General features: G+C 34.2%; 1 protein-coding gene across 1 annotated transcript; it reads right to left on the bottom strand.

Moving 5' to 3' along the window:
• Positions 1–8,055: 8,055 nt before the first annotated feature.
• LOC18436028 (uncharacterized) lies at positions 8,056–11,222 on the bottom strand. Its single transcript, XM_006846056.4, has one exon. It carries the CDS (start codon positions 9,803–9,805, stop codon positions 8,639–8,641), a length of 1,167 nt encoding a protein of 388 aa, XP_006846119.4. The 5' UTR covers positions 9,806–11,222; the 3' UTR covers positions 8,056–8,638.
• Between the last annotated feature and the right edge of the window lie 1,289 nt (positions 11,223–12,511).

Here is a 12,511-nt window from a genome sequence, read left to right as displayed (position 1 = left end):
TGTCCATTTGCTCAACCTCGGCTATTAGTATTGGAGGCACGACCCGGTTGAATGTTAGCACGTTATCTTTTCATTAGAAAAAGTATACAGTACGATCATTTACCTTTGATACAAAGTGGTCATAATTAATTTTGACCATTGGATGTGAAAATGGGTGGTTGTATTTATTGCATTGATCATGTTTAAAGTTCAAAAGAAATTTTGTGGCACACTGAAGCTATCAGATTTCACATCATATTGTTATAAGTAATCGTGACCTCATTGTACCAATGGTACATAATATCTCATTATATGCAATCCTGTTTCATGGATTTAATTTCGCCATATACAAATGCTATAAGAGAAACAAGAATCCAGTGATAGTCACATAATTAAGCAGCTCTCCATTGGCTAGTTCGTTTTCATCTTTGTTGGCCTCTTTGTGGCAAATCTGTATTCAGATGCCACTCTTCTCTGTGATGTCTGAAATTCCCTTATTTTAGGCAGTAATTTCTTGCGATCTTCTCTGTGATGTCCGAAATTCCCTTATTCTAGGCACTAATCTCTTGCGATTTTTTGCTAACACCACTTTACAGTATTTGGTAACACCACTCCTTTTTACTTCTCCCAATTCTGCAATAGTTTTAGGCCCCGTGTGGAGCTGTGACTTCTGCCTCATTGCCTGAACTTATGCCACATCTTCCCTAAAGAGATGAGAACTAAATTGTTTCTGTGATCCTTAGCGTTTCCTCCAAATTCTCCCTCTTTTTGGGATGTCCAATTGAGCATAATCAAAATTCAATTTTGAAATATCCTTGTATGGAGAAATTTTCAACCCTTTTTTATCTCACCTTGTTGGGTCATGTCACCTCGTTGATACTGATGACATTGATTAAATGATAAGAGAGAGAGAGAGAGAGAGAGAGAGAGAGAGAGAGGAACTGCTTTGCAGAGGGAGATTTTTTAAGAGAACGCTTTATTGATAAATTCTTAGTTAGAGAGAGAGAGAGAGAGAGAGAGAGAGAGAGGGGTAGAGAATCCCCTTTATTGAGAGATTTTTTAAGGAAAGATTGATTGTGACTGGGAGTTCTTAGGGTTTGAAAAACTGAAAGTAGGTTGAATTCAGAACCCACTAGGGGAAAACGGTGCATTGTGAGAAGTGAGCTGGTAAATGTTGCGTTAAATAGTGTTTAATTGTTTACGTTTCTGTTTAGCTGCTGCCATGGGCCATTTATTTGGTGAGTTCTCAAGTTGGGCCTTGGACCTTAGGTCCACCATATAGAACCTAGCTTTCATGGGCTTGGGCCTAATGGTTTATTGGTTTTATGTTTAGTCATGGAGGTCAAAACCACTTTTATTCCGCGTTTTCTTGCCAGCTAACCTTCTCATTTGTCAATACTAGTATATCAAGTAAAAGAAGCCAAAAGATATTCTACTCTCGCTGAAGTATAATGCTCATTTACTCCCTCGGATGATACCCCGCTTGGAATTAATTTAGGGTGCGGTTTGTATAGAGCCGAGGCTCTAAATAATCAACGTAAAGCCCACCTTCAAATACTATCGAGAAATGTGATTTCAATATTGAATTTTTTTTTGATAGCCTTAAAATATATTTTCACATTTAATTATAAAGTTTTAAAGCTTCAAAAAATAGTGTAGATCGAGCAGATATATGAAAACTTGGAAATATTGAAAATTGACAGCCCAAAAATACGTTACTAGATGCACTATTTCCAAAACTTGAAATCTATTTGTTTCTTATGTGCATGCATCTTGATATCGAGATGATCAATTTGAGGATATTTGGGCATCAAAACAACTTCTTCTAGTGAAATTTTTGAGGTGGGCTCTTATTTGATTGTTTAGAGCTTGGGCTCTATATAAATTTTTTCAGGTGGAAATGCAAAATTTTCAGCCTGTAGATTAACTTTAATAATAATAAAAAATATCCTACCCTCTATGCACCCGAAAAGATTGAAAAGAGATCATCCAATTTTTAGATGGTGCGATCTAAGTTTAGAAAGCTCAAATTTTAGAATTGTTTTTTTGAGAATAATCATCTAGTAATTCTTAAGTAGTTCGCAAAATTTCAGATTGAAAAAATATTTCCAAGTAGGTATTTTAATTGAGGGAGTAGAAACAAACCATGCTCCAGCAGGAGCATTGTATAGTCGCTCAAAGAAGAAAGAAAGGTTTTTGGAATGTGCATTGGCAGGCAATAAGCATTGATTCAAATTTCGGTGGGATTCTTCTGTTGACCGTTGGATGGCACTAAAACAAGGACCATGGGCAAAAAGTCACAAAATATTTGTTATTTTTCAACAAAATTTCTTGCTGGAATTTGGACTTGTTTTGTGCATTAGATAAGAGCTTTGAAATTTTTATAGTTTGATCATCATAACTTGACCTCCACTTCATGGTTTATGATTAAGAATTGAGTTTTTTTGTTTTATTTAGTTTTAAAATGGTTTTTTTAAGGTAAGAGAAAGGGATTTGCCTTGGGAGCGGGTAGGTCAGCTAAAGGTCCAATTTAATGCAATGAAGACGTGTAGAGATGCATCCAAAAGCTTTGAATGGACGGTTAAGATTTGGGGCACACTTAGAGGAGTAAGATCACATGATAGGGTACTGGTTGACTCAAATTCCCTCTTATAACAATTTAACTATGTTGCAATATTGTTACATCTTACCAAAAATTGCTGCCATATTGTAGCATAAGAAAGGAAGGTGAGTGCAACTTTCTTTGTTCTTTTGGGGTAGGTTTCAGGATTTTTATCCTTGGACATGGTATTTTATTCCCTAGGTCCCAACTACCTAGCCAAAAGCTTAAACAACCTTATATTTTTCTTGAAACTTTAAAGTGGATTATTTTTCATTTCGTTGTTCAGACCAGACTAAATTGGTGGTCATATTACCGACTGGTGCTTTGGTCGATTTGATTTAGAGTAAAACTTGGATTTCATAAAAAACGGTAAAAACTATTTGATCAATTTTGGACAGTTCAAATAATTGGTTTCCACCAGTTCAACTGGCCAAACAAAGTAAGCCATTTTTTAAAATATTATTTATTTATTTTAATATTTTTAAAAACTAGTTTGAGTGGGATTGGTTTTGATTAGGTCCGACCCTCCAATATTGATAACATTGAATTTCCATTCCTTCTTTTGTGTTTCTTCCAAAGGAAATACTTTAAATTATCTCTTCATCTTTCGGAGAGGAATCTCATGCTCCTAATTTTAAACTTTTGCCCATGTCCATATAAAGTTACTATAACTAAGGGGACAATCGCTACCGCTTGCTTCTTTTTAAAAAGATCCCTTTTTCCTTTTGTTCTTTTATTCAAAGTGACACTTTCCCCCACAATATTCCTTATTTTGTTGGCAAGGTTTCTGATTCTTATATTTTTGGGAAACATTTGTCAATAGCTATATGAAATTTCCCTTTTTTTTGGGAAATATTTGTCAATAGCTATATGAAATTTCCTTTATTTTTTTTTGGGTAATCATATGACCACTTGCTTCAAAAATGGCATGGCATAATAACACTATTTTCTTTTTTATAGTTAGAACCAGTGGTTTAAAAAATAGATCGATGCCCCGGATCGGGCACTCCAAAAACTTATCCGGATCAGTGAATCGGTGATTCGGATCGGGAATCGGCCGAATCGGTCGGATTGAGCTTTAAAACAAATCCAGAAAAATTATTAAAATTCATTATAAATGTTGTCTTTTAGGAATCCAATAAGAAATGAGAGTACTATATTATTTACTTTCACGTTTTTTTTATCAATTTGTGAATATTGAGATGTTCTTTCCTTGTATAAACTTATGTTAACAGTTAGAATTATCATGTATAAAGTATATAATTATACATAGACTTCAATAAATAGTAGATTAAATTGATGAAAAAATGGCCACTAAAATCTCGAATTGACGAAAAACCCTAATCAGCTAAAAAAACCCAAATTATTACAACCTAACTAACTATAATCCAAAATTATTACAACTTAACTAACTATTATATTATATACTGAAATTAAAATATTTGGTTTACATTTTATAATTATTTTATTATACAAATAATAACAATCCAAAATTTATAATATTATCTAATTTAAAATGTATTATTGACAACTGTAAGAAAATTAGTACATTACATGATTTATAATGTAAAAATTAATAAATAGAATAAAAGAATTGATTATCAATGTAGAAATTATTAAAATGCGTATCGATTTTTGAAATAACACTTTAATTTTTTAAAAAATTAATTTTTTAGGTTTCTAGAATAAATTTAGTAAAAGATATTATTAGTAGAAAGAGAATGATTTCAAATAGAATAAACTTTTCATTTTTCATTTTTTTTACGCCTTTTATATTGTTTACAACAAAAATAATTTATAGCGCTTGGGACATCAAGGAAGAAATTACAACAAAAGAAATACATAGCGCCCAAGGCAAGAGGATTCAACCTTAAGCTGTCAAGGAAGAAATTGGACGTAATAACCGTCAATGCCACCTCGCCGCACGTGATATCATGTTTCCTATTAATAGTATACATTCAAATTCGATCTTCATTTAATGATGCTTGAGGGAATTATCCCACATCGAAGGATCAATATTCAACTTTCCTCTATAAATAACAATGTAATAACATATAAAGTGCACGAGCAAAGCTGCTGAGGCAGCCCAACATGTGAGGTACTACGTGTGATCGTGATACTTCGGGGTATGAGATTGTGCCACGTGCGGGGTGTGAGATTGTGCCACGTGTGGGGTGTGAGATTGTGCAATGTGTTGATCTGAAGATTGGTGATTCATAATCGCGGGTTTATGATGTCATCGGGTGGTTTACTGTTCAGAACCGCCTAGTTCTCTCTAGACACGGGCAGTTCTCGTGTATTTTACTGGAACTAGTGGAACAGGCACCCCCGGGGGTACCAATTCTCGAGTCGGACATGCCGACTTTTCAAACACTGGTCAAAATTATGTATTCAAATTGGACATCATCCTATGAGAAAAAAAAAAGACAATTATATATTCAAATTGGACATGATCCTATTAAAAAAAAAGACAAAAGATCTCTTAAGTTGCACTTCCTTTTTCTTTTCTCTTTTTTGTAATTTAAATTGGAAACATTGTAGATTTATTCCCAAATATACCAAACACTTGTGTCTGTTCATTAATTTGATCTCATTATTTAACTAAGAAAATATTCACTACTGATCTCATGAGGTCTTTTAATCGCCATAAATCTCTTTTCCTTGATAGAAGAACCTGGGTTATATCCTGACCAATGTAGAACTTTTTATTCAATTCCTATTCATATTGATATTGGTCACAAACACAAGGATTGCCTCATAGAAAAGGTCCGAATAAATTGTTAAATTAATTCATACTTATATTGATATCGTTCACCAAACAAAGCAATTACCTCGTAGACTATTCACTAATCACCATCAACCCTAACCACTAAGGCCGAAAAGATATTCTACTCTCTCTCACGGGAGTAAAATTTCCATTTACTCCGTTGGTTAAATCCCTTGGGTAAATCCCAACTTTGAATTACTTTTAGGATTTCAAAATTTGAGGGTGCAGCCCCTTCAACCTATAGATTAACCGAGTGTTTGCAAAATCCGACCTGGGGCTGGGAGTGGTTAGAATCGGAACCGGATTAATTGGGACGGTTAATCGGACTAACATGTCAAGTAGATTTTTTTTTTTTTTTTCAAACAGGTCAAAAACCCAAAAAAATAAAATAAAAAAAATATGTAAAAATAGAAAAATTTAGATTAAGTATATATTATTTTATTACATATATTTATCTTGCAAAAATTTTTTTTTTTTTTTTATATAAATTAATATTTGAATACTATGGTCCTGTATATGATCCCAAGTAGGTCAGATAAATCTTTTTGTTTCCTAAAATGAAGTCTGATAAAAAGTTTACAACACTTTACCACAAATGTATTACCCCAACGTAAATATGCAATCTAGATATTCAGGTGTGTATTACCCCAAGGTAAATATGTACTCTAGATATTCAGGTGTTACAGAAACATTATATTAGTTTATGTTTATTACTAAGCACATACATATGTTTACGTACTGCTGTTTCAAGTTTTACAACACTTCAAGATATTGTTGATCACAATTAGAAACAATGGAAGAGAAATTGATCCACCAACTTTTACATGTCCATCTAGAATTTCATTGGTAGAAGACAAGATGTCACAATGTAGAGAGGCCCATATATATATATAGGTTTTGTCATATTCATCAAAACAAGATATTTTTATCAAAATAAATAATTTTACCAAAAAATATTATTTTATTAAGAAAAATAGAAAACACTTTCTATATTCATCAAAAATAATAATTTTATTAAGCAAAATAATTATTTTTTGAAAAATCAATTTCTTAAAACCTTCTAAAATCGAGCAACATTTCAAGCAAGAAACGACCCTCAATGTTAAGATAATCGAACAAATCAACACACAAATATTGTAAAGGCTTCAACCACCTTTTCAAATACACCAAAAATCATAAAAAAAATATTTGGTATTTTTTATTTAATTGAAAAATTCATGAAAAATTCATATATGTGAAACTGAGCAAGATAAAAATTATATAAAAATATTTACTTAATAATAAATAAGTATACCTATTTTATGTGACAGATGGAGCCTTGACGATCACAATACACAAATCAATTTGATAAAAAAAGGCAAAAAAATTGATCCAATTTTTTTTTTTGCATCGAACACATGTTCTTTGAGTAGTAGCTTTTTGGGCCAAAATCAACCTCTAATATTTTGTTTTTTGAACAAATTGAAAGAGGTATATTGTAGATTATTCGATTAAGATTAAAAACCCTTAAATTTCTTCAAAAACTATTGATTATTGAAGATGATAAAATGGAAGAAATTTTAAAAAGCGTGAAATCTGCCATTTCAATCCATAAAATCTCTTGATTTTTCAATCTTGGATTCAAATTTTCTTGTTTTATAGATAATAAATAGTATTTTACAGCTATACAGCATGAAAAAGGACAAAACATGGAAAAAAAAAGAATAAAAAAGCTTGAAAAAATCAACCCGTGAATTCCTACATCAAATAACGGCTTCAATTGAAAATAATCGACGTTATTTTTACTCGATCGTTATTTGTTCATAAAACCCATTATATTTTCTAACCGGTCCGGTAAGCATAAAAACCGGCCGGTTTGACCGAAACAAGGCTGGTTCAACCCCTAACCCGCCGGTTTTAGGCCTGAAATTTTATGGGATTATCCTAGCCTGGGAGATCCCCAAAAGCGCCCCTATTCAGACTCGAAACCGTAGCAGTTCCGAGCTAACCAACCAGTTTTTCTAACAACGGATTAACCACAACAAACCTACAGACTAACCTCAGTAAAACGATGTTCGTAATTGTACCCTCTGTGCACTTGTGAAAAATAATGTCTCGAGATTGAATAGTGACAATTAAATTTTTAAATGATGAGATCTGAGTTTTAGAAAAATCAATTTTTTTTGTTTTAGAATAATCATCTAGGAGTAGTTTCTAAAATTTTAGATTGAAGGAATCCATTAAAGTAGGTCTTGCAACCGACCGAGGGAGTGGAAATAAGCTATGCTCCCAAGGGTGGAGTAGACTTGCTCACCACTAATAATCTCAATCCATGGAGCCCTTGTTATTTTTTGGAATACCCAAATTACCCTTCACTATGAGATTTTTCCTGCGGTGAACCTACTGACATTCCAGGACCCGACCTGAAGAGACGAAAAGATGCTTTGAATTCCAAACGTGTGTGAAGAAGATATTTGAGAAGGTTTCTGCCACTTTAATGGAGTCATGAATCAACAAAAGGCAAATATGCAATCAAATTTTCCACATTTTCACCCCATTGCCTTCAACAATGAAAACCAAAAATGTAAAAACAAAAAGAAAAATAATGAACAGACCGAGAGAGAGAGATCATTTAAGAGGGGGAGAGATCATAACATAATTTGGTGAATTAAATCTTCTATTATAAAGTACACACCCACATTAAATGTAAAAAGGTCATAAAAATAAGTTTTAATGATAAATTACGTGCTCTTTGATAAAGAGGAACAGCACCCACACATTACACATGTAAGTTGATGCTTGCAGGTTACAGTGGCCACCATTAAAAAAAAAAGAAAAAAAAAAAAAAAAAAAAGCTTGAATCTGAATCTCTCAACCTTCCCCTCAGCCAAATCCAAACAGTCATCAATGGACAGTGCAATGATAATTGCCATAAAATCAATTGATAATATCCTCCACCACCACACATCAAGAGATCTCCAATTTCAATTAATTTTCTTGACCCCAAGAAAAAGAGATAAAAAAAAAAGCAAGCCATGTTTGCTTCTCCAATAGAAAAAGCACTGAAGAAACAAAGCCCAAATCATCAAAACCCTAGGGCCAAAAACCCACATCTCTCTTCTTGGTGTTATGTATCCCTCTCCTTTTTTCTCTGTCTCTTTCTGTAACCTTTCTCTCTCTTTACATGTCTGAAACAGTGGAGAAACAAGGCCCAATTCAATAAGTATCTTGAGAAACACAGCCCACATCTCTGTTCTTGGGTTTTCTCTTCCTTCCCTCTCTCTGTCTGGATTTCTTTCTCTTTCTTGTGTCTAATGACAAAGCTTCACACTTGAAGGAGAACTGTTTAATGGCAACACCTGTGAAGATCCAGAGCATGCCTGTGAAGACCCAGAATGCTCTGAATTTTTAGCAACTATAATTGTAATGAAATTTCCATCTTCCTCACTTGAAACCACACTTGATGAACCAGGAACAGGGTATGGGTACTTCTCCTCTGAAACTCCACCATTAATCTTCTTCATTTGAGCTTCAAGACATGGGACTTTACTCGCCCTTTCTTCTGAAACCATGCCTTTAACCTTCTTTGTTTGAGCATCAAGAGATGGGTTTTTGCCCACCTTTTCCTCTGGAACTCCACCATTAATATGCTTTGCTTGAACTTCAATAGATGGGTTTTTGCCCACCTTTTCCTCTGCAACACCACCATTAATCATCTTCATCTGGGCGTCAATCAGTTTCTTCCTGTACAGCTTCTCCTCTGCTTCTCTCAAAAACCTGAACCTTGAAGGTGGTGATGCCCTGACCCTATTGATTTCAGCCTCCCCAAAAGACTCAAACAAAGGATTGAAGCCACGGGGATAACACCCAGGTGAAGAGACACCACAGTGGTTATGGTCCATGGGGGCTAATGGAGCAGTGAGAAACTTGGGTGAAGAGAGAGGGGTCTCAAATGGGGTTTCAACAGTGGCCAAAATCTCACTCAAGCTCTTGTTCCTAGACCCTTTCCTGCTCCTTCCAGCCCTAGATTTGCCATCCTCTGACTCCAAATCTTCTCTGGACTCCTCTTTAATGGTGAATAGAAACCTTGGGGGTCCTGAAAGGTTGTGGATCCTCATAATCTCAGTCTCAATACCATCTTCTCCATATGGTTTTACCAACACATCCTTGCTCAACCCAGCCATGGCAGACTGTAACTGAATCTGGGGGTCTGGTTCAGGCCCAAGGCTCCTATTTTCTCTCATTACAGTGTAAGTATCATGAGTATCTGAGGAGAGAGAATGGGGTTTCTTCCAGCAAAGAAGGTAGAGCATTTCTCTTGCAGAGCTACTGTATTCTTCCTCGTCCAGCTCTCTGTGATTTTCTCTCTTCTTCCACCATAAAACGTAGTAGAGCTCTGCAAAAAGGGCAAGTAAGAGGAACCCAAAAACCAGACTCAGCCCAATGCCTAAACCACTTAGAGATCTCATCTCTTTCATGGGGGTAAAGCAGATGAGAGAGACAGGCAGGATTTGGGGTTTGTATGGGCTCTGATTTGATGGTTGTGGAAAACCGTTGGTGGTTTCGAGTTGGGTGGTTTTTAGAGAGAGAGAGAGAGAGGGGAAAAAGATTGGATTATTTTTTTTTGTGGGCAAGGTGGGGTGGCATGCATTGTTCCAGGATTGCTCACAAGGTCCCTTTTCAACACAGCTGAGACATGAGAGAGAGATTATTAGACAGAGAGAGAGAGAGAGAGAGAGAGAGAGAGAGAGAGAAAGAGAGAGAGAGAGAAAATTTTTTGAGAGAGAGAGAGAGAAAATTTTTTGAGAGAGAGAGAGAGAGAAAATTTTAGAGAGAGAGAGAGGGATTACAAAAGCAAGTCTGTGTTCATTATTCAATTGGCATTATGAGCTTTCTATTTTCATGTTTATTGAATCTAGGCGGGTTTGGGTTGAAATAAAAACTAAAAGAGCAACTTCATAATGCGAATGACTTCCCTATTCTCTCTCTTTTTCTTATTTGAATATGGGGAAAGGTTTCTATACTTCTTTTAAAAATAGAAGATGTAATATTTTCTTTCCCTCCAGCCGGCCAATTAGATCAAGTGAGCTATTTATGGTTTGATCTAAAACTCACTTCTGAATATATTATTTTTAATTTTGTTTACAAATTATATGAACTTGAAATTTGGTAAGCCTCATCATCTCAATAGGGCGCACTTCTGAATATATTATTTTTAATTTTGTTTACAAATTATACGAACTTGAAATTTGGTAAGCCTCATCATCTCAATAGGGCGCAGTTAAAAGAAATATTTAAAAATATTTTTGATAAAATATAATAATCAAAGTACTTCTAATGATCAAAGTACTTTTGAAAATTTTAATGGTATTTTGATAATTTTATTTTATTGGAAATTTTTTTTTATATATTTTTCACTAGTGCAAGTTTAAGAGAGGAATGGGCTGCCAAAATTTAATGTCAAAATGCTTAGTAGAAAAAATAAAAAATAAAAACATGACAATTGATGCCATCTCAGCTGTCTATTCAGAATGGATGGTTGGATAGGGAGAAACATATTATATTGCCCTTAAATATGACTATTCCTGTTAATAATTCTCTCTCTCTCCCTTATTTGATGATGAGTTGATGACTATGCATGCCTCTCTCTTGCATACCACCCATAATTTTTTTTTCATCACTTGATGAAGACATAAGACCAAGGCATCATATTTAATACTGCATTTCTTTAGTAGAAAGTTCTACAACACAAGAGTTCTCCATGAACTAAGTATGCATGCCATTTAGAAATGGGCTCAACGTTAGGCTGTTAGGGTGGCGGAGTACCATAATAACGTCTTGAGTTTCATTTTTAAAATAAGCGATTGTATCCTTACATAATTATCGGAAAAAAAAAAAGATGCACGTGATTTATTTACTCACAAGAAACCCTTGATATTTATTCCTTCCCCTGTACATATCAAATAGGGCTTGTATACCATAAAATCATTTATCTTTATTACAAAGAGGTCATAATTGCGATACTAGTCATTAGAAATCAAATTGGATGACTTAAGGTATGACACAAAAGTTTGAAATATTTTTTAGAACTTTGAGTTTAGTCAATGATATGCTGACAACCACTCTATTTGAAATCTAATCGACAAGAATTTTTGTGTTCTCTTTGCATTAAAATAAATGGTTTCTTTGATACATCTTCCATCAAATACATGTTTAACTCCTCTTCTAAATATCGTAATTCTTTGACAGTGTATAATGTTTGTGTCAACTTCAACCATATTTTAAAAAACTAGTGAGCTGGTAGCAAGCTGGCTCAGACCCTCTTAATCAGAGCTAGTGGGGTGGGAGTCAAGGCCGAAAGACTTCCTAAACTCACCTGGTTTTCAACGGTTTTTTTTTTTCAAATTTAAATACAGAAAGAATTTCAAAAAAATGGTGAGTCGGATCAGAACCGTAGGTACGGTTAGTTTGGCACATTGTCTTTCATAACATTACTTTAAACCATTTCTTAGTCTGCTCAAATCACTCTCTCTGGTGTCTCTCTCAAGGCCACATGCATTGGGATACTGTTGTCTACTAACTCTCTCAATATCTCAAGTACCCGTCAATTTGATGCGGATGGATAGCAGGATGGACAAGCACCTTTTCAATGGTTGAGATTTTATAAGGTCGTATTTAACGGCCAATAACTGATTTTATATTTTATTAAGATAGGTCTTGATGAGAAACTTCAAATATAAGAAGGGAAGTATGAGAGAAAAAAAGGGGGGAAATAAGATAAAATGGACGACAAATAGGACGAGCACGTCCAGAGTTTTGTTGTATATCATTATTGGAGGTTGAGATGATAAGCACTTTTTCTAGGTTTTGTTCGAGTCTTTGAGGTGTTGGGGGGCCATTATGTTGTTGGTAGGTGTGCATGCTGGGTTTGAAAATTTATGCTTAAAAAACAAAACTACTTGAATACTGAAAAATCTCACTTATTAACTTCTTGTATAAACGAAATAAAGACTAAAAAGTACAACTTCATCCAAAATTCTAAATGGAGCTTTTTATATTGGCCCATATTTTCAAATTTTCATTAGGCTACAAGAAAAAAAAAAGATTTTTTAATGGACCATTTTTTTGTTTTTTATTTTTGTTGGAGAAGCATATAAAGAGACCAATGATTTAAAAAACGTGCC

The sequence above is a fragment of the Amborella trichopoda genome, chromosome 8 (genome assembly GCF_054954075.1).
Source record: "Amborella trichopoda isolate Santa Cruz 75 chromosome 8, AtrichopodaSantaCruz75HAP2 v2.0, whole genome shotgun sequence".
Classification (NCBI taxonomy): domain Eukaryota; kingdom Viridiplantae; phylum Streptophyta; class Magnoliopsida; order Amborellales; family Amborellaceae; genus Amborella; species Amborella trichopoda.
This window is presented reverse-complemented; position numbering and strand designations above follow the sequence as displayed.

Excerpts from the sequence above, each read along its gene's own strand:
- LOC18436028 (XM_006846056.4), bottom strand. The coding sequence starts at position 9,805 with ATGAAAGAGATGAGATCTCTAAGTGGTTTAGGCATTGGGCTGAGTCTG.